This window comes from Lynx canadensis, chromosome C1, assembly GCF_007474595.2.
Source record: "Lynx canadensis isolate LIC74 chromosome C1, mLynCan4.pri.v2, whole genome shotgun sequence".
Taxonomy (NCBI): Eukaryota; Metazoa; Chordata; class Mammalia; order Carnivora; family Felidae; genus Lynx; species Lynx canadensis.
Window position 1 is genome coordinate 201715915 of NC_044310.1, and position 25045 is coordinate 201740959.

The 25045-nt window shown below is 54.8% G+C and overlaps 1 protein-coding gene across 10 annotated transcripts in view; it reads right to left on the reverse strand.

The window, feature by feature from the left end:
* Nucleotides 1-25045, reverse strand: part of TNS1 (tensin 1) — a 181496-nt gene that overhangs the window by 25489 nt on the left and 130962 nt on the right. For 7 of the 10 annotated variants that reach the window (XM_030327636.1, XM_030327633.1, XM_030327634.1 and 4 more), the window contains 5 exons: nt 15639-17213; nt 9498-9581; nt 4853-5049; nt 3888-3963; nt 116-208 (listed from right to left, as the gene is read on the reverse strand). In XM_030327636.1, coding sequence (XP_030183496.1) covers nt 116-208; nt 3888-3963; nt 4853-5049; nt 9498-9581; nt 15639-17213 — 2025 coding nt within the window. The remainder of the gene's footprint in view (nt 1-115; nt 209-3887; nt 3964-4852; nt 5050-9497; nt 9582-15638; nt 17214-25045) is intronic. The other 3 variants (XM_030327639.1, XM_030327638.1, XM_030327637.1) reach the window with 1 other exon arrangement.

Here is a 25045-nt window from a genome sequence, read left to right on the forward strand (position 1 = left end):
TCGGGGCATTTTCTGATTAGATCCTGAGGCCCCGCCCAGGACCACAGGGGTCCTCAGATGCTGACTCACTCCTTTGGCCTCCCCCCCCCCCCACCTTCCATGCCCAGTCACTCACCACCGGTAGGGTGCAACAGGATGTCCGCTGGGTTGTGGGGTTTCAGGCCAAGAGCCGACAGGGGTGTCTTGGCCAGACCTGGAGGGGAGCGCACTGTGCCAGAAAGAAGAAAGGAGACATGGCGAGTGAGCCTCGGGGCGAGAGAGGTGTGGGGAGAGGAAAAGGGGCAGGAGTATGGACACCCATAAGTGAGGGCATGTCGGTGAGGGGTGGGCAACAGGAGGGGGTGCAGAAGAACCAGCTTCAGTCCCAGAAGTCGCTGCCACTGCCCTTTCCTGTCTCTGTGTTCCTCCACAGCTCCAAGGGTAGACAAAGTCAAGAAATGGAGCTGCCCCTCAGCCTGGCCCTCAACCTCAAGAAAGTAATTTCTTGACCTCAGTTGCATCGCCGTGATCCCCTTGAATCGCCACGGCTCACGACATACACACAGGCTTCTCTGGCTTTCTCTGACTTCCTCCATACTATACTCTCCCTTCCCTCATCCTCTTGTCCCCCCCCCCCCCTGCACAGTCTTTCTATACCACGCATTTCAATGGACTTAGAGAACTAAAGGAAATGGGATATCAAGACGGCACATCCTGTAAAGGACAGAGGGAGGAAAGGGATCCCGGGCAGAGCCGCACCCACCCTGAGACCCCAGGGCAGCCCTCGGCCAACCACGTTGCTTGCAAGCCCCAGGAAGAGAGAATTTCTCAGTGTGAGGCTCTCTGTACCCCCAAATCCCAGCGTCCGGGAAGAGGGAGAAGCCCCATCGCCACCATCCTTGGCCAAGAGCACTGACTCCCTGCGCAAACCCCAGGGCCCTTCGCAGCTGCCCATCTGGGTTAGAAGTGTCATGGAACACACAAGGTCAGAGAGGGCTGTCAGCCGTTTTCCCATCAGCCAAGGACGTGGCCAGTGTCCGAGCTGAACTGCAGGGCAGTGGTTATGCCCAGCCACGAGATCTCTCCTCGGTGGCAGTAGCTGCCTCTCCTAACACACCTCTGAGAAGAAGCAAAGAAGTCTCCTAGCCCGGCCACGGGAAGCGTGCAGAGGCCACAGGCCCTGAGGACACGGAGCTGCACGGATCGGCCAGGGCCCAAGCCTGCCTGCCACACGCCGTTGGCCTCAACAGACCAGCGGCCACCCTCCGATGCCTAGCACACCCACAGCAGCTCTGGGCCCCCCCCCCCAACAATCCTTTTCCCAAAAGGCAGAGAGACCTACAGGAAACAAAAGCTACAAGCTCTCAATGCAAGCGACATACATAAGTTGCTGGTGCACAGGTGGCTGCGTACATGGGTGCACACAGGAACAGTGGGAACTCGCAGGGGTCCAGGTGGGGGGCAGAGTCTATCCTCACACCATCCTTAGGTGTCGATTAGACAAATACAGCACAGGAGACAAATGTGTACAAACATACACATCTGGGTAGTGAGGCAGATCTAGGTTTGCAGGTCTCTCTCCTTACGTGCACACACACACACACACACACACTCACACACACACACTTTTGGTTTCTACCACCCTCCAGCACCCCCCCTTACTGAAAATGGTGTCTTGCAAGAGATATTTATGAAGCACTTATTAATGTTTGTCAAACGAATGAATTTGAACATGATTAGTTACGGAGGATTGAGCCCAGCTTCAGAGACCACTGCCCATGGAATGGGCACGAAGCATCTCCAGCCCACAGGTGTGCATGTGTGGGCCCAGCTGGCGTAGCAGAGGCACAGGTGGCCCAGCGACCCAAGGTAAAGAGGACAAGAGGCAGGGGGAGGTTTCTCCTGGCTCCACCTCAAGCATCTCCAGCTGCCTCGTCACTCATGCCCCAGTCCCCAGGCATCTGGCTCTTCTGCTGAGGCAGACGAGTGGGTGGCCCTGAAGCCAGGCAAGGCTTTTGCTTCCCAACAGAGAAATTCCTCGCATTTCTCCGCCCCTGTCCTCTCTCCCAACCCTGTGCACCGATGAAACCTCGGACTTACTCTCCCCGCTGGGACACCAGGGCTGGCGAGGGCAGGGCGAGAAGAATGGGAACAGGCACACGGGACAAAACCTAAATCGAGCTCAGCCCAGATGGCTTCCATCCCAAACAGAGTGATGACCAAGATCCTGGCTGATTGGACCAACCGCGAATTGGAGCAGGGGTGAAGGCAGAGGGCTGAGACCAGGGAGAGCGATTCCACGGAGTCACAAAAGGCCACAGAGCTGCCTCTTGAGCAGACCGCCCTGGGCCCGCACTGTCCACGAGGGGAGCCCTGAGGCACACACGTGGCTTTAGAGCACCTGCGCGGTGTGGCCAATCTGAATCGAGATGTGCTGCACGTGTAACACACACGCCCGATTTCAAACACTCACTGTGAAATAAGAAGGCAACACATCTCTTTGTATGACAGGTCTTTGGGGTTAAATAAAACCTGTTACTGAAAGGGATTTCATTGGCCTCTTTTTACATTTTTTAAAAAAGATTGTAACAGACCCCGTTAATATTTTTATCTTGAGGGGCGCCTGGGTGGCTCAGTCGGTTAAGCATCCGACTTCGGCTCAGGTCATGATCTCGCGGTCCGTGAGTTCGAGCCCCGCGTCGGGCTCTGTGCTGACAGCTCAGAGCCTGGAGCCTGTTTCAGATTCTGTGTCTCCCTCTCTCTGACCCTCCCCTGTTCATGCTCTGTCTTTCTCTGTCTCAAAAATAAATTAACGTTAAAAAAAATTAAAAAAAATTATTTTTACCTTGATCTACCTATTGAAACGATAATATTTTAGATATTTGGGGTTAAATAGAAAAATATTAAAATGTACTCCTCCGGTTTCCTATTATGTCTTTCAAGGCGGCTGCTAGAAAATGTCTCATCACAAACGTGACTCGTGTCCTGTTTTCCTTGGACGTGAGCTACTGCTCACGACTTGGGCCTCCTGCCTGTCCCAGATGACAGCCAACACTAGTTGTGCTGGCACCGTGGCGGGGGACTGGTGCCACGTTCCTCCCCTCCTCAGGACAGCCAGCCACCAGGAGAACATGCCACCAGTTCTGTTATCACCCTCCTCCCCTCCCCGGTCTCTCCCTCCTCTGCTGCCCCGAGCCTGCCACAGACCCCCCCTGAGTCCTTCTCAGTATTGTCCTATCACTGCTGTCCCACAGCTGCCCTCTTCCAGCTCCTCCTGCCTCTTCTATGCCACCCCTGCACTCAGACGGGTCTTCTGTTTGGTTGGAAATGCCTGTGTCCTTGGGGGATTTTGCCTCTCCAGTGAGTGCATCAGGAGGTACAAACTAAATGCTCCTGCCTGGAGACCGAGGATGGATGAGATGGGGACTCTGCCAGGCTGAGTGTTCTGGGCCTTTCTTTCCTTGATGGAAACTAAGTAGGTTGCCCGAAACGGAACAGGTGCCTGGATGTAGACATAAATGGGCATCAGGAGCAAGTAGGTCAAAGGGTATCTCAGGGACACATCGGCAAGTCACAGTCGCTTTAGGAATTGGGGGAGGCGGGGGGGATGTTGCACACGGGATGCAAAAACTCTCAACAGTTAGGAAAAATCTAGACGGTGGGAGGCCGGGGACCCCACAGAAGGTCAGCAGGATCCCAAGCCTGTGGCTGCTGCATCCGTACATGTGTGCGCGTGGACAACGGAAGGAAGAGACTGGGGCAGGATGGTGAAGTGAAATGAGTGGCAGATCCTGGCCACGCCCAGCATTGCCAGCACCTCCCCCCACACCGGGGTGCTTACTCAGGCCAGGGCTGAGAGAGGGGCTTGAGGGGACCCAGGGAAGACAGACTCAGTGAGGAGCTCTTACCCCCGCTGGGTGGTGGGCTGGTCGGGGAGGCTCCCTCCATCTCCTCAAAGGCTTCCTTGTAGCTGTGCAGATGGGGCTGCAAGAGAAGAACAGGGCAGGTAGAGGGGATGCCCACTGGCGGCCATACCCTGCAATCAGGGGCTTCCCAAGTAACCGGCCCACTAGTCCCCTCGTCAGCCCGACCACCCACCCCTCCTCAGGCAAGCACAAAGGTCAAAGGGAGATGGCCACCAATTTCTTCATCACTGCTCTTTGCAAAACCGTGGAAATCGGCTCTTTGCAAAACCGTGGGTCAGCATGGGTGGAAATGAGGGGCACCTGCCTTGGAAATACTCCACAACGGGGCCAAAGACAAGGGGCTGGGATGGGGGACACGGGTCCAGAAGGCAGTCAGGAGAGAAAAGATGTCCAAGAGCCATTTATATCCAGAGTAACTCACTAGCCTGGATTGTATCCAACACGGGCCACTCGTATCAGGATCTTCCAAGATGCACGTCTACAATGCATATTCCTCAGCCCTGTCCCAGCCTTAATACGCTGGAATCTACTGCCTCCAACTACTGAAATGTCTCAGAAGTGCAAACATTTTGACACAGAAATTAGATATCCCAAGAAAACTCTATACCTAGAAAGAATTCAACGACACTCTTGTCAGTCTCTATGATCGGGTTCGGAGTGTAGAGACTGGGGTCATCTGTGTCATACCCAGGATCCTTACCACCCTGCTAAGGGGCGCCCTTTAGGAGTCAAAGGGGGAACTTCAACCTCAGTGTTGATGTAAGAAGTGGGAGCATACAAGTTATTTAGGGAGGGAAATGCCAGCTTCCACATGCCAGAGAAGAGACATAGGGTGAGAACTGAGTTTACTGACAGGAGAGTGTCACTCAGGTGACTATTGGGCCCCTGGATAGTTCAGGTGGGCTCCACTACCCTCTCTGGCCACAGGACACAGCCCAAGGACTCACCTCTTTGGGCCGCCCTCCAGGATTGAGGGCGATGGTGAGAGCCAGCTCGGGGGAGACGCACTGGACAGGGGAACGGACCCCAGGGCTACGGGGAGACGCAGGTTCTGGAGACTGGTTCTCATACTGTCCATCGCTGGCTGCCCGCCTCCGGAGAGGGGCTGGGGGCTCTGCAGGCTGCTTCTCCCGAGCCTGCACCCCTGGGAAGAATGCAGGGCATAGAAGGCAATGAGCATATTAGGCGAGAAAGGATCGATGAGGCCTGATCCCCCCAGAGAAGGCGGTGCACCTTAGCCAGGGGCCACACTGGAGCTGGGCCTGTCTCCCCTGAGTACTCCCCACAAGCTCCCTCCGCCCGCACCCCAGGCTCTCTCTGCAGGGCGGGGGAGCTGCTAAGGTTGGGCTGGCCTTCACTGGGAATCGCTACCCTGCACGGGGCTGGGGCCCAAAGCACAAGGGCTGATACAAGAAACAGATGTCAACTCTTTGCAAACCCTGGAGGCACAGGGCCAGAGCTTCCAGGGAAATGAGGGAAGGTGGAAGGAGGAGAGACAGTCTCCAAGGTGACCGCGTCAACCGACAAGCAACATCAGGCCCGTGGGGAAGAAATTTGGAAAGAGCCAATAACGCATCATCTTGCAAATGGTGCTCCCGAGGAGAAACAAAGAAATGACTCAAGTCTTATCGTGCAGTCCCCAGCCCCAGCTGGCCCCTAGAATATCGCCGGTCTTCTCTGGGGTTCCCCACCCTTCCTCCCATGCATCTCTGAAACCTCTCGCCAACTTCCCTTCCGCCGGCCCCTCATCTACTCACCCCTTTCCTCGCCCCAAAGATGGTGAGCTTCCCACCCTCCCCCTCCCAGCAGAACAGCAGGCAGAGGGGCTGAAGTCATGAGCTCCATCTGCTTTTCTGTATCCCCTCCGTTCCACAGGCCCGGGCACGTTGGGAGCCTCGCCCTCCTTCCTTCCCACTCCGTCTTCCCACAGCTGGGCTGAGGCACGGAACCCATTGCCTCATGGAGCTGGCTCCAGAATCCTCGAAAACTTACTCCCCAGGTCCCGGAGGCCAAGACCCAGCCTGAGGACAGGCTTCTTGTCTTCGTTATCTTGTGTGAGGGAACTTTCAGCTCTGCCTTCACCACTTCCCAGGAGGGCAGGTGAAGTGAGAGGAAATGCCGGGATATACCAAAGGTCACGTAGGACGCTGGCCCCACTCACCTCATGTCAGCACATCTGGGAACGCTGTCCCACTGCACACCACTCACGCACACGCACACACGCACGCGTGCCCACCGCTGGCCACCAGAAATGTGCCAGCGCAGCCAAGCAGAAATCACCCTCCTGCAGACCGAATCGTCTACCATCCACAGTGGCGTCGGCGTGCCCCCAGGTGCCCCACCCCAGCTCCGGCCTGGCTCAGCCACTAAGGCTGCCATGAGAAGCACTTGCTGGGAAGCCTTCCTACTTGTCGTGAGCAGCAAGATGCCGAGGCCAAACTAGGGCCAGACACACACTCTCTCCCTCACACACACACACACAGTCACTCATGTCCCATTACTGGGGGCCCATCCAGAGAGCAGCAGGACTGGCATAATTTACAAAGGCACAGCGGTACCCAGATGGCGTGGGGTCCGCTTTGGGCTCCTCATTGCCCAGAGGCAGCCTCCCCGTTACCTCCACCAAGACAAAAGAGCCCCTTGATGGGGACAGTGATCCAGACTCCCAAACGGCTCTCCTTAAAGCAAAAAAGCCGTCACCTTAAAATGCCCTTATTTTCAGAATAGAAGCATGGGGGTCACATAGCCCTAACTAGGGTCTGAGCATCAGCCCGGGTCAAAGGTGCAGGCAGACCCTGAAAGGGCTGAGCAGAGCCCGGGGACCCCGCAGCAAACCCCAGGCTCCCAGCCCTCAGAGAAGCAGCAGCATCGAATGCCACTTCACAACTGAGGGTGCGCCTGCCTTCACCCCGCTTCTCCCACCTCTGCTGAGCCCCTTCCTCCCCTGGCCTCCTGGGCAGCCTCATCTAGAGCTGCTGCTCATTTCATTCCTGGCAAAAACATTAGAAAGAAACAGACATAGCCATTGATTTTCTAATAATAATTGTGACAAAGGAGGCCCATTTGAGAAAGGCTCTAGGGGTTTGGAACGAAGTTCAGCCCCAAGGTTAAAAGAAGTGCATTAGGGCCGGTTGTCAGTTCCGGCTCACCCAGCCCAGCAGCCTCTTTCTGGCAGGTCCCCGTGTCTTTGCAAGGGGTGGCCTGTTTGGGGATCTGATGTCTGCCCTTGAAAAGTGGGTCTGTTTTAATCCGAGGCCCTGAATCTCCCAGAGGGACAGAGAAAAATCTCCCCGGTTTGCTCAGAGCATCCTCCATGTCTAGGTGCCCCATATGGTGGCCACAAATGGTGGCCACCTCGCAGAGGAGAGGCCAGACTACTGGAGGGGCTTCCCAAATGTGGAGACATGAGGCCCTGGCACAAGGCAGTCAGACATCTGAGAACGATCACACCTCCTCGAGTCCTAAGGCAGGGGGATGGACAGGATGACCTCCAAAGAGCCAGGAGTCTGCAGAAGGGGGAAGACCCCGCATTCCACTCCCATGGGGACAGCCCCTCCCCCCGCAGTGTGCCCCATGGCACCAGTGGCCGGCCAGGGCTCTCGCATTCTTTGAACACAGTATCTCACTGTTGTCCCCCTTGGCAGGCTCAGATATGCCCCGGAGTGCTGGAGAGCGTGTCCCCTCTCTCTTGTCCTTCTCTATGGGAGGGGAGACAGGGCATGGCCGGGGGGGAGGGAAGAGAGTCCTACTGTTCCTCAGCCAAGCTGGGACAGCTGGACACAAGCTTACAGCCAGTGTCAGAGAGAGAACACCCCTCCCTCGTGTCCCGCAGACTGACCCATCATAAAAATACGCTTGCTCCCCACTCCCCTCCTTCCCCCCACCACCCTCAACCCCAAGACTTTCTCAGTCTCTTGAGCCTGTTCCCAGTCTGTCAGGGCCTCTGTCTCCCTACACACACACAGGCGCGCACACATACTCTCTCTCTCTCTCTCTCTCACACACACACACACACACACACACACACACACACACACTGCAAGTCTGGGCGCTGTAGCCCTAACACACATCAACACACCCGCTCTGGCCGAGCACAGCCACCCACCACCCGAGTCCCATGGACAAATGCCCTGGTGTCAGGCTTCATCACATGTCTCCTCTGCTGCCCCCGGACTGGCCACTTCCACCCCCACAGACCCAGCTCTTCTTTCCAGCCTTCCGATTTCCAAAAGACTGGATTCCTCAGCTCCAGGTGACGGGGCTGGGTGTCCGACGGCATGCCTGGGGCTCCGAAAGCCAGGGTATCCGGGAGGCCACCTGCTGGGCCAGGGCACCAGAAAGCCACACGGCGATCACACTAGCAGCCCCAGGGCAAGCCATGCCAGCTCCCCTCGGGACAGGCCCCCCACCCCACAACTGCCCCCATCCCCCGGGCCCAACTGAACACTCCCCACCACTGGGCCGAGAAAGGGTGAAGGGAGGGGAGAGGGGGCGGACAGGGGGCATTCTGCTAGAGCCATCTCCCTGTTATCCACGGACTGGGAAGAGGAGGGGCTGTACAAGCACCAGATCCCGCCAGTGGGAGCCAACAATCCCCACTGTCCCCTAAGCCTCTTCCCGGAACTGCAGCCTTCTTAACCTGGGCCTCCGGGCTTCGAGGCTCAGGGCACTGATAACAAGATTCCCTCCATAGAGCTAAAAGACTATGGGCCTTTACGTCTGAGAGAGGCCAGGGGCAGACGTTAGTGGGCATCATCGAGCAGACACAGACCCTTGATAAAGGGTCCACCATACTGGAGGACATCAAGCCACCAATGTAAAATACACATGGCAGGGCTATGATCTCTCCATTTTTCACATTAGGCAATTGAGCCCTGAGTAATTAAGAGACCTGCCCAGGGTCACAGAGATGGGTCACAGGCAGAGCCAGGACCACACCCAGGGCTTCTGACATTTGGCCACGGGTCCTAGGATCCGAGATTCAGGATGAGGTCAGAGGGCGTGCTGTATCCCCAGAGAGTAGTGTGCTCTAGAGTGGACAGAGCACAGATGTTCGCTCTTTGTCGTGAGCCTGGTGGCCCACGCAAAGCACAGCCTAGCTCCTACCGAGGCCCTGGCCCAGCAGCCTGAGTGGTCTGGCCAGGGTAGCCAGAGAGCTGGGCTGTCCTCACCCTTACTGAGCACACTCACGCGGTGGCCTGCGTGTCCACCAGGAGCCTGTAAGTTCATCTAGTCACCCCAGACCCTGTTCCCAGCAGATAAGGCCAAGGCAAAAGGCATCAGGCCTGTGTCCATGCAGAAGTGGGAGCACTCGCTCATGCAGAAAGGAGGGGGAGAGAGTGTGGAGAGAGGGAGGAGAGAGAAGTGGGTGGGGGGGGCAGTAAGGGGCTGGCAAAGAGAATGGGAAGAGATGGAAAGAAGAGAACAGAAGAGGGAAGGGAGAAAGGTAAAGGGGAATGGAAAAATGAGGACAGAGGACTAGACTGGGCAGAAGTTTGGAAGAAGCGGCCCATGGAGCAGAGAGGAAGAGAAGCTGAGAGCCATAGTGAGGGCCGCAGACTTATCAGGGGGAAGGGGCAGAGGTGGACCAACCAGAGAGGGAGGAAGATCGGAGCCGGTGGAGAGGAGGCAGCTGGAAGCTCGTGTGCCCGATGCTCTGCAGCTTGGCGTTGTATGCTGCCCACCCCCACCCCGGGGAGCCGGCAGGGAGGGGGTGAGCGGGAGAGGATGACACCAGGCAAGGAAGGCACCACACCCACAGCACAGGGGGCAGGTGGACACGGGACACACGGAGAACGCAAGGGACAAGGCATTAAACAAGACGAAACAAAACAAAAACAAAGAGAAAATCAAGATTAGTTGGTGTTCTGAGTCTAGGATCTGACCACACGCTGGAGGGAGGTGGGAGGGTGTCAGACAAGAAGAGAGGGTCTTGCTTCTCCAACGGCCAGGCGGACCTCCCGCTGTCGGCAGGGACGCCACAGCTCTTTCTTTTCTAACCCCAGCACGGGGCGAGCAGGTGCCAGCCAGAGACCAGGAGACTACAGTCCTGTCGGCCCACACCTCACCCGCCCTCACCATCGGCCTGGCCCCATCCCAGGACCTGTTTCCTCTCATGGTCACCTGCCTCTTCCTGGCCTCAGCTGTGATCCTACCAGCCTGGCCCAAGGGCCACACTCCCTAGCCTCCTAGCATCCCTCTGCCCTTCACCTTTCCCTCACACGTACCTTAGGTAACCTTCTTCCCCGGAGCCCCTTACATTTCTACTGCCGCCCAAAGCTGCTGGGCACCACCAAAAAGTCGTTAAAATGAGCCCACCTGAATGCACTAGAAAGACCTACTATGTCATCCTTTAATCCACCGTCACTGACCTCCTGACACCTCAGGGGCCGCACAGGGAACCAGGCTCCTTCACCAACCCTCTGCTTCACAAGCTGCTCCACACCAGTTTCTTGGCCACTTCGTCTTCATTCCTCGCACCGTCACATGTGGGAGGCTCTGGGACTCAGTCCTAGGACCTCTTCTGTATCCATGCTCACCCCTAGGTGCCACATGCAACGCCACACTTCACGTGACATCACATACTGGCATCATAACACCCGCATTTTTAAACTCCAACCTCTCCCCTTGGTGGTTTCGAGAGCATCCCAAATCGATCACGGCCAAACTCACACTTAGGACACTCCCCCCAAGCCCGCTCTTCCCACGCCTTATCCATCTCAGGAAAGAGCAACTCCACCCTTTAGTTGCTCAGACCCAAAACCCTAGAGCGGTCCTTGACTTGTTCACATCCCACCTCTAGCCTTGATGGCTCCACCTTCAAAACTGTCTACAACCTGAGCACTTCTCACCATCTCCACAGCCACCTCCCTGATCAATAGCGGCAGCCTCCTCACCGGTCTCCTCCCTTCCATCCTGGCCACACCGATCCTTCTAGAGCAAGTCGGATGATGTCACTGCTCTGCACACAGCACACAGAGTACCAAAGTTCTCACGATCACGTACAAGGCCCACTGCAAGCCGGCCCCCACTCCCATCACCTCTCTGACTGCATGCCCCGCTAGGCTCCTCGCATCAGGCACACCCCCACCTCAGGGCCTTTGCACCTGCTGTTCCATCTGCGCATTCCCTCGTGGCCCGGTGAAGCCTCCTCTGATCCTACGTAAAGTGCAACCACCCATCTACCCTCTAGCCCTCACTGACGCTTGACTGCTTTAACTTATCTCTATGGCACTTATCAGCAATCTGACATATTATACATGTGTTTGCTTATTTGTTTTTTGGCCATCTCCCCCATGAAGGCAAGGATTTTTACCTGCTTTGTTTACCTCCATTTTCCCAGAGCCTAGACTAACACAGACTAGGGATTTGTGCTCAATGAATGACTGAATGGGCCTCGATGCCATCTCCTATTTCCATGATGAAATGTAAATGTTGGGTTCTCAATTTGAGGTCCCAAAGCTTGATACAGGTATTTCCCTATATCTGTATTCATCCGTTATTCTTGCTTCACAAAGAGGTATCTCACTTCCTGCTTGAGCCTAAATCATCCACCTGGGCTCCTGGGCCTATATCCCCTCTTACCTCCTTAGAGACCTTATTCTAGCAACTTCTTTCTTTCTCTTACATTCTTTTTCTTATTTCTTTTCCCTCCATATTCAACCTCTGTTTCTCCTCTAAAAACATTCTCATGCCTCTTAGATTTACAAAAAGAAAAAAAGGAAAAAACAGGCTCTCAATATCTTGCTACTCTCTTTGGCTACTGTCGTCTTCCCTTTTATCACACAGCCACTTGAAAGAATAGTTGACATCCTGTCTGTACTCTCCCTGCACTCGCTCCTCACTCCTGCAGTCTGCTTTCTGTCACTCTCTACATGCCTTTGAAAATCCCTGGGGCCACCTAAGTGGCACGCCCAGTGAACTTCTCCCAATCCTCTTCCTCGTGATCCCTCTGCAGTGACACTGCAAACCCCCCACCCCTCCCCCTGGAAACTCTCTACCGTCTTCACTTCTGTGGTGACCCACTGTCCCTGTCTTCTCTCACTGTCCTGAACATTCTGTCTCAGTCCCCTTCCTCTCTCTTCTCCTCAGGGCCATTTCGTCCTACTTTTCTCTCCATGCCCCCTGACACAGAGATCTCATCCACGCCCAAAGCTGTGACCTACATCTTTGCGAGGATGACTCCAAAATCAGTAGTTCTTTCCACTCTTTCAAGCTCCAGTTCCAAATGTTTAGCTGCTTTCCATACATCTCTCCCACCTGCAGGCTCACCGTCACCTCCAGACTCAACACAGGGAACACTGGCGTCTCCGTCTCACACAAAATCCACTTGTCCTCCTAACTCTGGGCTGGTTAGTGGAACTAGCATTCTGCCCCTATTCGTGGAGCCTCAGAATAATCGTTGATATCTTCCTCTCCTTCACCCACTACATCCAATCAACTTGTAAATGCATTGGTTCTACTCCCGCGGCGTCCTTGACACTTTTCTTTTTCATCTCCACGGTCAGCACCTTAATGCAATCCCCCAACCCAGTCTACCTAATAAGCAACTACACCTCCTTAACTCAAACAAAGTCTCCTCTTTTGCACCCTTCCTGCCCAGATTCACCAGCTACATCTTCCTAAATTACAGCTTTGATCATGGCTTTCTCCCGACTAAACACAGTCATGGGTTCCTACATTGCCACCAGGTAAGATTCAAGCTCCTTGGTCTGGTATTTTAAGACCAACCAGAGGCAGGCCCCAGGCTACCTTTCTTGGCCTCTCACACTACCTAAATTGCTCTCAACCTACTATATCCATCAAACACTTCTGCCTTCGTGTCTTCACTAAAAACCCTCTCTCTCCTATGACCCCACCCACTTTCAAACTCCCACTCATCTTCCAAGGCTCTATCTAAAACCCACATGTAACTCACTCCTCCATCTCCCCAGCTGATACTGATCTTTCCTTTTTCTTCATTCCCACAGAACTTTCCCCATGTCTCACTTATTAGGGATGACTTCATTTTAAAGTTCTAGTTCTTTTTCCCCTGACTAAACTCCAGACTCCTTTAAGGATAAGATTCACACCTGATTTCCAGCATGCACTGAAATCTCTACCTCTAGAGACATCTGAGATCAGTCCAGTCACATAATCAGGATCATACGGTAACATGAACTCGACAACTCTGGCTTCTATCTCTTTTTCCTGCCTTCTTGCACTGGCTAGGGTATCCAATACAATGTTAAATGATAGCAGTGATACTAGGCATGTTTATTTTGTTCCTAGTGTAACAGGAATGCTTCTAACCTTTCACACGCAAGTGTGATGCATGCTACAGGCTTCTGGTGCCTACCCTTCATCAGGTTAAGAAAACTACCCCTATGGTCACTGAGATCCAAGCTTAAATAAGATAGGAGGACCTGTCCGATCAAAGTGGAATGAGCCAGGGATATAGTATTAAGGTACAGAGGAGGTATTGAGCCTAGGGAAGAAAAGGCAGACCTGTGGGAGACAAGCCAGGAAAAACCAGATCAGGTTCATGGCCATGAAGAGGCTCTCCCTCGGGTCTAAGCTTCCTGAGTTACTCACGCTGAAGCTTACGTTCCAGCTCCTGGCAGAAGAATGTACAAGAAGCAGCAAGAAGCGGTCCTGGTCTATTCCCTGACTCCCATACTGTTGCACGCGATGATCCTGACAGTGCATCTGTACCTACACAAGCACGTCAGACACTCTGCAAGGCAAACAGGACCCGCTGACATAGGAAATACTTCCATGGCAGGGCATGAACCAAAGAGGTCCCTTCATGGCCCTGGGGACCAAATAAATCTGTCCTCTCTATGCATCTCATCCCTTCTCTGACTGAGGTAGAGAAGATGAAATTAGGGCTGGAGACAGAGATGCTGTACCAACGACGTCTCTTCCTTCCTGTGACTCCTTGGCAGCCAAAGCCTGAGCAGCTAAGGATATGGATGTTGACAGTCAAAACCTCAGAAGCCGGTAGGAGAGAAAAGGCTGAGGGGAGATGCACTATAAGATGAACACACTTCTGGAGCCATTCAGGTATGGCTTCCTTTAGAGCAAGCTCCAGGAGAACTACACAGAAGGGTTTTCTGGTGGGGTGGGGGGAGAGAATTCACTCTGTTTCCCCAGAGAATCTGCCCCCCAGATCCTGCCTATCATTAGGCTAGAGGGTTACCATTCATCGGGCCACCTCAACTCTGTAAAATATTAAGAGGGCCACATCCCTCTCCTTTGACCAAAATCTGTGACAAAGAAGCCAGGGCCCAGATGTGGGACAAAGCAAAAGACGGCAGCTCCCTGTGGACCACTCCATAAAGCATTTCACGTCTAGAGCTATAGAGCTACTCATCCCGTGTTTGACTCCCCACTAAAAGCAATGATGTTCTCGTGGGCCAGCTCTCTAGGCGAGGTGAGACCCTGATTACCAACTTCCATGGTGTAAACACTTTCATGACGGCCAATTTGAAGTTGCTGATAGCGGAAGTGGGGACTGTGCTCTGCTCTGAAGTACAGCAGGGCATCTATGCCCCACACCCCAATCCTGAACCCAACCCAATAGCCAGCTGGCCTGCCCTCAGCTACTTCCCCAAGCTCACTGTCCATCCCCAGGGAGGGTGTCTCCTCTCTCCTACAGCTGGCACGGTGACTCAGCTTCCCCTAAATTTAGGGAAAAGGGTGGAGGGCAGAGTCAGCCTCCCAGGCTCCTCTTCTTCTCCCTGAACTCCCACCACCCTGTCAGCTGAGGGGCTTGGCACAAGGTCCCCTAGCCCCAGTCTCTAGTCCATCCCCTCCCGGCCTTACCTCCACAATGAAAAACACCCCCAGGATTTCCCACCCAGTGTGGCTGCCCCCATGGAATGGTCATAGGCTTAGGCCATTAAGAAGGAAGGGAGACCTTCTGGTCCCTCCCAACATGGCTCTGCACACTCGGCCATTTCTTGCCTTTATCTCCCCAGTGAGCTCTCTGGTCACCCCATTCTCTCTCCTCTCTCCAGGAAGATGAGCCCATTCTCTGATAGGAAACAGAGTTTGGTTCCTCAGTGCCTGCTTCTCATACAGAGCAGGTCCAAAAGCCAGGACTAACAGGACAGTTGAACAAGAAGGGGACCTTGGCCTCCCCACCAAAATGAGACATATCTTGAAAGGACCCACCAGGGTTGAACACTTGGGTAGAGTCCAAGGCCTTTAGGACACCCTTTCTATCTTTGTTATGCCTCTGAGTCTACAGAGGCCTCCCTCCAGCCTTCTCCACACCTTCCCCCTGGGAACTGAAGTCTGAGGACAGCAGGCAGTTGCAGAAAGCATCTTCCCTCTGCATAGAGAATCTGTACTCCAGCCCCAAAGTCACCACTTCCAAGAAGCTTTCCCTGATTGCCCTAGGTGGTAAGCCTTGCTTTCCCTCCAGCTCTGGGGCTTTGGTCCCCACCTCTGTCACAGCACACTTTACATTCCTGCGTAGCTGTCCCTTAACTAGACGGTAAACTCCCTGAAGGCAGGAACTGAAAGACACTGATCTTTGAATCTCAATGCCTGGCTTACAGCCTAACAGACAACGAATGCAGGAAGGGACGGCTAGGACGAGGCTCCTGACAGCCTCTCCTCCAGGTCCAAGCGGCACCTGCCAAGGGGCGACGGCTATGCCTACACCTCCTCCCCGCAGCGAGACCAACCAAGACCAAAGAGGGAAGGGGAGGGGATTCCTAGACTGATGGCCCACGAGGCTCTTACCTGCTACCCGGTGGGCCACCAGCCCCTCCAGGTTCAGTGGCTCCTCTTCTGGAGTGCGGGAGGGGTCTGAAGTCACCTCCTTTGGTGGGAGCTGAGGCTGAGCAGTGAGGCCAGGGAGAGAGGCTGGGGGCTGCTGAGGCCCTGGAGGGCTATGGGTAGTTGGAAGGAAGGCAGACGAGGAGGAGGAGGCTGGGCTCTTTGGACGGAAACTCTGGTTGGGCCCACCTGGACACGGCTGATAATCGTAAGGTGAGTAAGCCCTGCCAGGAGGGAAGGACTCCAGGGAAGCCCGTGGGGCCGGCTCAGGGGCTCCCAAGGAATGCCCACTGGGGATGTAGCCAGATCTGGACTGGGTCAGTGGATGGGGCTGACAGGAGGAGCCGGAGAGAGGCTGGGAGGACAGCGGGGAAGCCCCTGGCCAGGCCCCTGGGACACTCTGGGACTTGTGCAGGGGGGCGGCGGCCGTCGGTTCCAAATCCAGCATGAGCATGTTGAGTGTTTCGATGGACTGCTCGATCTCCTGCTGGGAGGCTGCTCTTGGGAACTCAGGGAGGCCGGGGACGGGGGTCTCTGCCAGCGGCTGGGGGCTGGGCCTGCTGGGCCCGAGACTCTCCAAGTAGGCTCTATCCTGCTGGCGAGGAGGGGGACGAGGCTGCTGCTGCTGTTGCTGCTGCTGCTGCCAGGAATTCAGGCCCCTCTGCACAGCCTCCCGGCTGCTGCCCCCACGGGCCGGAGCTGGGGGCAACTGGGGCTCGGTTTCTGGAAAGGACTGAGAGCGGAACATACCGCTGGGGTCATGGCCATAGTGGGAGGTGGTCATTGGCTGCGGCCAGGCTGGGTGGGGCCCCTCCCGCTGGTAGCCGGCTAAACCCTCCTGTGCGGAGTAGGAGGGCCGCATGGGGGCCGTGTGGCCAGCGTGGGCAGGCACCGACCGGCTGGCGGACTCATAGGCGTAGCCCCCACCGTTGACCATAGGTTCCGCGGGATAGGGCTTGTCCAGACCGTTGGTCAGTGAGGACAGGGCCTCTGGGTAGCCCCCCTCGCTGGTGTTGGTGACCCCATCCAGGGAGGACAGTGTGCCCATGCTGCCCACGCTGTGCCCATCCTGGTTGGGCAACTCGTCATCCAGGATGTCCGTCTCCCGCTCAGATGCCAAGGCCCCACCGTTGACGTGAACCTGGGCCGGGACGACATGGCGGCCAGGGGAGGGCACGGCAGGGCCCCCCGCTGGGCGGGACCGGAGATGCTGGGTATGGTACATGGCGCCTTGCTTCTCTCTCTCTACGCCGAAGCCGCTGAGCAGACGGTCCAGCTCCCGCTTCTCCTCAGGACTCAGGGCAGCAGGGGCACTGGAGGGGCCAGGGGCAGGCTCATCGGTCTTGTCTGTCTTGGTGGAGGCTGTGGAGTTGCCAGAGTCACTGCTCACGGAGAGGGTGTGCTCTACGTGGTTAGGGGTGGCCGACAGGACAGGACGCGTGGCATTGACGGCTCCGGTGCTGCCGTGCAGGGAGTCCTTCTTCTTCACCTTGGCATACAGGCTCCCGTCCAGAGGCCCCTGAGTGTGTCCCACCACCTCTGTAAGAGAGCCGCGGAGGGAACAACAATCAGCAGACGTCAGTGGGAGGCAATGACATCTCCTCCCCGAGGAAAGGAGCCAAGAGCTTCCGTTCCCTAGACCCTAAAATCTCCTCACACCACCCGAGATAGAGCTGAGGTCAGAGGATATAGGGGAGGAGGACAAAGGGACCCCTACCCCGGGCTCTTGGGCCCCAACACCCAGCTTCAGGGCCAAACAGCGAAGTCTAAGACTGGCTGGGGTGCTCTGGGAGCAAGATGCCCCAGTCCAAAGCCTGGCTCTGGTATCTCCCCAGCTTCCCAAAGACCTGGAGGTACTGGGTCAAGATGGAGTTCAGCCAAGCCAGCACTCCCCGTGCTTTCCCTCTGAATGCTGGGCTCATGGGCTTCTGGAAAGGGGGTTCAGGGGCCAGGGTGGCATGGGAAACATCTTAGGAATCCAGAACACAAAAGGAGATGTTCTCATCCAGGAAGGGTGTCCCCTGTGTCATTTTGTCTGCACACAGCTCTGGCGACCCCATGAGCAATACTTTCTCTGAAAGGAAAGAGTGAGCACTGGGTGGCTCAGGGCCAAAGGGCTGACTCAGGAACGAAGAACTTCCCCACCCAGAGGGACTCGGTGATTTCACACCCTGTACAGTCAGCAGCCCAGCTTCCAGCCCCGACGCACACACACACACACACACACACACACACACACGCGCGCGCACACACATACACACACGCACACACGCACAAGCACCTCCCCTCCCCTCACTCCGAGGCAGGCCCCCAGCTGGCAAGAAAAGAAAGTCCCCTCCCAAAAACTGCACAAACTCCAGCCAGACACCAACAGTCACACACACACCAACCACACACGGGAAAACCAGACACAAAGACACCCAGAGACACACACACACCAGCTCATAATCACCCAAGTCGAACACCCAGCAGCCAAATCAAACGTCCTGGTGTGCTCTTGAGGTACACGAGACAGGTGACCTCGAGACGCCAATCACCTTGCTAGGCACCTTTACACGCACATTATTTCTAATCCTGTGAGTCAGCGAGTTTTACACCTACTTTAGGGATGGGAGAAACTGAGGTTCACAGAAGTGAAACCATTTATCTGCAGATACACGGTATCTGGTAAAGCGAGGATTTAAAATCAGAGATTTAAAATCACTTAAAAGTCAATTAAAATGCAACTAAATTAAAAGCAAAATTGAAATCAGAACGTCAAAGACCATGCAATTTCTATTATTCCACATTCTCGTACCACACACACACACACACACACACACACACACACACAGAGTAAAATAAACACATAAAAGGCAGCAATACCCAAAAATAAATACTTAAATTTAAAGCCACAATCATTCCAGAAAATACAAGCTCCTACCATGCCCAAGGATAGGCCCTCAGGCCAGAAGTGGCAGCCTCTAAAAATAAACACTCATACAGAAGCCCACGGCCAAAAACAAGTGATCAGACAACCACAAAACAGGGACATCCTGATCAACACACACACACACACAAACCACAGGCCAACCAAATGACGTCACCGGGAGCAGGCACAGAGATGCCGGCAAGGCACACACCCCCCGGGGGCTGGATGCTCTGCCCATTCACTTGACTCTCCAGAACCATCTATCTGTCCCCAGTTTTCCCTGGGGCTTTGGGATGCCGGCCGGCAGCAGGCCCCAAGTGATAGGGGGCCAGAGTATGGCCACAGCCCTAGGCTCACAGGGATGGGGCTGGTCTGAATCAGACATAGGTCTGCATCTCCAGCGGTCTGCTCCCTGTGCCAGGTCCCCTAATAGTTGTTAAGATGCAGATACAAGCATGGCTGCCTCTTCTAAGTGGCCTGTCACCGTCCATAAGGTGTCGAAGCTACTAAAGGAGAGAGGCTGTCCTTCGTGCCATGTCCTCTAAAGAACTGGGCTCCTTGCTACACCAAATAAGAGACCCCAGCTGACTGCTTCCCTAGCCGGAAGCATTGCCGACAAGGGCTCTCCTCCACTCAGACTTCCGAGGGTGGTGCCGTGAGAGTGGGCCCCTCGCAGCAGTCAGAGGAGGCTGGAGGGCTGTCCTTCCTTCTCTCTGTGCCTGGAAAGCTGCTGGCACCAGAGAAACAGGCCCATTCCGGGGCCCTGGCCCCACTCTGCAGCTCACACTGCGAGACGCCAGGTGCCTTCCGGGCCAGGGAGCTCCTGCATCCCCTGCACCTCCTAATCCCCCAAGCCCATGCTCATGTGGTCTGGGAAGCGGGGGGGACAGCAAAGCAAAGGGTGGTGTGTCCAGTACGCTCCCCATCTGCACTTAGGGTCGAGGAGAACCGCTGGGTGCAAACCAGTGCGAACCTGTAAGTATCCTTTCCTTCTGGGAGAAAGTGGACCCACTCCTGCATCTCACTCGGGTTCATAAAAGAAGAGCTTTTGGCAAGAGAGCTAAGAGAGCGTTCCCGGAGGCAGGGAGGAAGAATTCACACTAATTACCACTACCTGATATCTCGTCCCTTTTGGCCCCTTCATTGATTCTGACAACGTCAAAATTAAGCTCATTCTGCCATGTAATCTACCCCCAAGGGGTCCACTGTTTGCAGCAACATCAGGAACAGTAACTGCCAGGCCACTGAGGCTGAGTAAGAAAATGGAAGAAGTAAAAATTGTTGAACTAAATCTTTTTTGCAAAGTAACAAACGGAAATGTCTATTGCTGTCTTCCAAAAAGGAGCCAGCTGCTTCTGACCACCCAGTGCTGGCTACATGTTCCGGGCTCTTCTGCACCTTCACTGGTCTTCCTTTTCACATCAGGGGGAGATAGTGAGGACACCCCAGACCCATCCCAGGTCTGTCTAGTCCCTGTGAGGGTTCACTGAAACCCCAGCGTGTCAGCATGACCCCAGCGGAGGCACGCACCCCCGTTCCTTCTAAAGGAGATAAAGTGCTCCCCGCACCCCACACCGGTACGCACATGCCCATCATTCCCTTCTGCCCATCCACCGTGGCCGCGTTAAGTGCTATTTAGCAGGACCACAAGAAGCCGGAACATAGCGCTGGTTTCAATCTATTAAGGCAGGAAGGGCAAAAGAGAGAGGCAAGCAGAGTAAGGAGGAGGGTGAAACAGAGAGCCAGAGAAGAGGGGCTTTAGAAAGGTGGGGGGGAGATGGCTTTGAGGCTCTAAACCTGAGGGGCCACCAGATTCAACTCACAGTCCCAGAAGCCTCCAGGGGCATGACCAGTTCAGGGAAATCCTCTCAGTTGAGAGGGTGCTGGGCATCCAGGGGCAGGGAGCAGGGGGCAGAGGAAGAACCTGCCTGGTCGGTGGGGCCGTGGGGACAGGAGGAACCTGTCACCGGCATGGGTGACGGTGGAACAGAAAGCTAAACTTCAGGGGAAACGCGAGTTACAAGCAGCCCGGAGTGGAGAGCTCCCAGCCCCAAGGCCAAGCCAGCCAGAACGTCCTGTCTCATGGGCCTTCTCCCTGGCCATTGCTCTAGGGAAGCCGAGAAGCCTGCAGTCCTTTCAAGGCCCCACTTGCTTTGTCTGACTACATCTCCTGGCTCTCCCCAGCAGCTGCTCCGAACCCGCACTCCACCCTCGACGCTGAGCTTGATTGCACCAAGAGGCCCTTATTCCACAGCGGCCGTACTCCAGATGTGTGAGTCACGCTTTTGGAAAGCCCTGAGGAAAATCCCCAGCTGACTTGGATGTGGACCTACTCCCTAGGCTCCTGCCAGCAGGCCGCGGAGGTGTGTGCGGTGCTAGAAGGCACGGCACAGGCCAGGATGCAGGGAAGGAGGGACGCATCCATCCCATACGCTTCAACCAGAATGAAAGAAACACGGGTGCAAAGGTGATATGGGTTTAGGGCAGGTGTTTCCCAATTTTGATGTTCATAAGCATCTCCTCCAGGGATTGGTTAAAAACATGTAGATTCTGGGGCCCCACCCCCAAAGATTTTCACTCATAGGTCTGGGGTGAGGCCAAAGAGCAGTGTTTTAGCTCTCCCAAGGTTCTGGGGCTCACACAGGTGGATAACATCTTGGGAAATCCTGATCTCGGTGGTCAGCACTTTGGACTCTGAGATTAAGGATCCTCACTTCTCTTACTAATGTCTAGTGGAGAAATTTTCTTGTTTAGATGTCAGGACAGATGGCCTGACCATAAAGAATAAAAGGTGCCAGGGACACCGGGGTGGCTCAGTAGGTTAAGCGTCCGACATCGGCTTGGGTCATGATCTCGCGGTCCGTGAGTTCGAGCCCCACATCGGGCTCTGTGCTGACAGCTCGGAGCCTGGAGCCTGTTTCAGATTCTGTGTCTCCCTCCCTCTCTCTGACCCTCCCCCATTCATGCTGTGTCCCTCTCTGTCCCAAAAATAAATAAATGTTAAAAAAATTTTTTTTTAAATAGCAAAAGGTGCCAGGCTGATCGAGTGCAAGAAAGAAGTTTCCTTTAGTGATGATTCAGTGAGGAGCGACCCCTCCTTGTCTAACCTGCAGACCTGTTTTGAATAGTGAATGATTTATTAAGGTTTTCAGGATGGGGCCTTTCATGATAAAAAGTCTTTTGGGTCCACATCCAGCAGAATAGCAATTCATTAAAATATATTGCCCAGAGCAGTGATGACCAACCCTTGTGGAAGAAAATCAATGCCGTGCCAATAGGAAGAGGCACCGTGCCCACCGTGGACACAGGTAGCTCAGAGGCAGACCGGGGCCCCCGCAGACCCAAAGGGAATCTCAGCTCCTTACACACGGGAGGGGAGCATCAAAGGCCATGTGTGTCCAAGAAGCAGGTGAGCTTTGGGGCACCCGGGTGGCTCAATTGGTTAAGCGTCCAACTCTTGGTTTCGGCTCAGGTCATGATCATGATCTCACGGTTCGTGTGATCGAGCCCCATGTTGAGTTCTGTGCTGGCAGTACGGAGTTCTCTTGGGATTCTCTCCCTCTCCCTGCCCTTCCCCTGCTTGTGCGTGCATGCTCTCTAAATAAATAAATAAATAAGAAGTAGGTGAGCTCTGACAAGGGCTGAGGCTAGGCCAAGAAGCAGCCTGGAGAGCAAGCTCTGGATGTGTTAACCCGTTAGCCACAGACTCTCCCTCAGCCATGGAGGGAGCCAGGCTGGGGCTAGGACCAGGGCTATTGAGAAGCAACAGTGTAAGAGCCAGAGGAGGGGGCTAGGTAGCAGGGAGGCCACAGAGATACGGTTCTGGAGAGAAGGAAGAGGAGATGTACCCCTTCCCACCCCACCTTTGTGCCAGATACACCCCGTTACTCCAAAGGATGGTCCCCATCTTAATGGCAAGTCAGCTTGCATCAACCATTTAACCACACAGAGCCCAGCCTCCAAGCCTGGCGAGCGAAGATTCAGATGCTCACTTGAAGTTTTGCTGAGTGACGAGACTCAGGAGCTACGTACCATAAGCTAGAACTGGGACATCCGGACACTATTCTCCTCTCTCTCTATTCCTCTTTACCTATTTTAACAGCTTCCATCACCCACAGAGTAAAGCCCAACCCACCACTGCTGGACTGCCAGACCTCTTCTCATCTGGCCCTTGTCTGCCTTTTGAAGCCTCACCTTCACTGTCCTCAATACTCCAAATACCCTTCAACGCACTCAATATTCATATGCTCTTTCCTCCTCTGGGCCTTGTACATGCTGTTCCTTCTCCTGTAAGATCCTTCCTTGCTTTTCTTCCCCAAAGCTCCCAACTTCCCTGGAAAACCCCTTTCTCCTCCTTCAGGTTCAGTCTGAACTGCTTTGTGACACATTCCTCAACCTAACCCTTTTCCCACAGCCCTCCAGACTGAGATTAACCTCTTCTCTGTTCCTGTTGCCTTTTTCAGACAACTACTCTAACACCAACCTCCCTATTGCTATCCATGTGTGTCCTCCCACTAAGGTGAGGGCTCCTGGAGAAAAAGCCTTTGTCTCTCCCCACACACACCCCGGTCCAGTGCCTGGTTCCCAGAAGGTACCCTTCACAATATGTTCTACGTGAACAGTGCCTCTTGGACTTTAAGGCCTAACCTGCATGGCTATTAGGACAGCTCTACAGGATGCAGTGCCTGGCACACATTATACGTTTCCTAAATGCTTCTTGCGTTATATTAAATAATCCAAAAACTTTTATATAGTCCTGTCGGCTACCGGGACACTCTTCTTCCACTGCCACCCAGGGACGAGAAAAATCAGAGGTTCAAGGTGGACCCAAGCTTCTGCCTAAGGGAAGAAGAAAGAGAACAGCACGAGAGAGGAGTGTTTACGTGGTTATTAGCACTGGCTGGGCACGGTGGAGGTGCCTGCAAGCTGGCTGAGCCAGAGCTGGACCCATGGTGTCTCTCAGAGGGCTCCACGGCCATACTCCAGTCCAGTGGACGTTAGCTTTCTTAGGTAAGGACCCTTGGGGATAGCTGATGAAAGCCGAGACTAATTTCCAAAAAAAATGCACAAGCACAAACGTCGCACCTAATTTCAGGGGGTCAACAGACCCCTCCAAGTCCATCTATGACTCTTAAATTTAGATGTATGCATCGAACAGGGTGCTGCTTCTGGGGATCCCTCTCTGGCACCCGGGATTCCGCCAAGAATGCCAGGCTCTACGAGAGACAGGAGAGCGCACCGAAAGGAAAATCTTCTGGTTGGGGGAGCGCAGAGGGGGTCTAGCCCAGAGCAGCCCACTGAGTTGCGACCTGCCCGAGGAAGGCAAGGGTGAGGAGAGGATGGTGATGGACAGGGGCATGCAGAACCTCAGGCCCATGGCCCAGGCACGACCTGGGGTCCTCCTGAGACACCCTAGCAACAGTGGCAGGGATCTCCGGTGCCCCTGTCTGTGACAGCCTTAGCCTCCACCCATGCTGACCTCCCATCCCACAGCCAGCCGGGGACTGAGGCAGCCCTTTGTTCCTCCCAGCTGCAGAGAGCTCTGGAACATCTCCAGATGGGAACGGGCTTCCTCGGGGACTCTGAAGGTCAGCAGAATTAGGGTTGAAGAGGAGCACGCAACTCTCTGGAGGGGAAGCGCACAGAGGAGACACTGCCTCTGAGATGGCAGAGAACAGGCAACAGGTGCAGCCCAAGAGACTTAGGTCCACATTGGGAGGTGTCCACAGAGGAGCACGGGCCCTTAGGCCCCGTGGGCAGGGACAGACGAGTCCACGCATGGCAAACAGACACCTGTCTCTCTTCTTGTTTCATAGCACTTGGAGGGAACCCACTACGTTTTCCGAGACTGGACAAAAGATCAGTAAGATTCCTCTCAAGGCTGCTGTCAATCTTTTCACAGGTGGCTCTGTGCCCTGTACAAGCGACCTCACCAGAGATACCCACAAACCCGCCTCTGTGGACCCAGGGAGGGTGGGTGGCCACCTCCGTCATTCCACTGAGACAAGAAAGAAAGAAGGCCCAATGTCCAAGTGGAGGCCTGGTCTCAACTTCACCCTGTGGGCCTTGAAGGTGGAGAAAGTCAGCAGTCAAAGAGAAATTGGAAAGACAGCCCCTCCCATGGGCTGCTCCAGGAAGTTAGCGGAGCCAAGAGAGCTTTTTAAACGTCATGAGGTTTTAAGCTAAAGGGTCTTAGGGGATCAGTTACTCCACTGCCCACCCCTCAGTTTTCAGGAGGCAATGACACTCAGCAGGCTCAGCGAATCCCTCCCCCTCTCCCTCAAGGTCACCCAGCACAGAGAAGTTCGGCGCTCGTTCTCCTAACGGCCTTCAAGGTGAAGATGGCTGAAGTCTGGGGAGGGCAGGGGGACTCCATTCATGGCTGCACACCAAGAACCTCACAATATAATATACGGGGCTTCATCAAGCGATGATGATAGATGTGTCCCCAGGCCTTCCT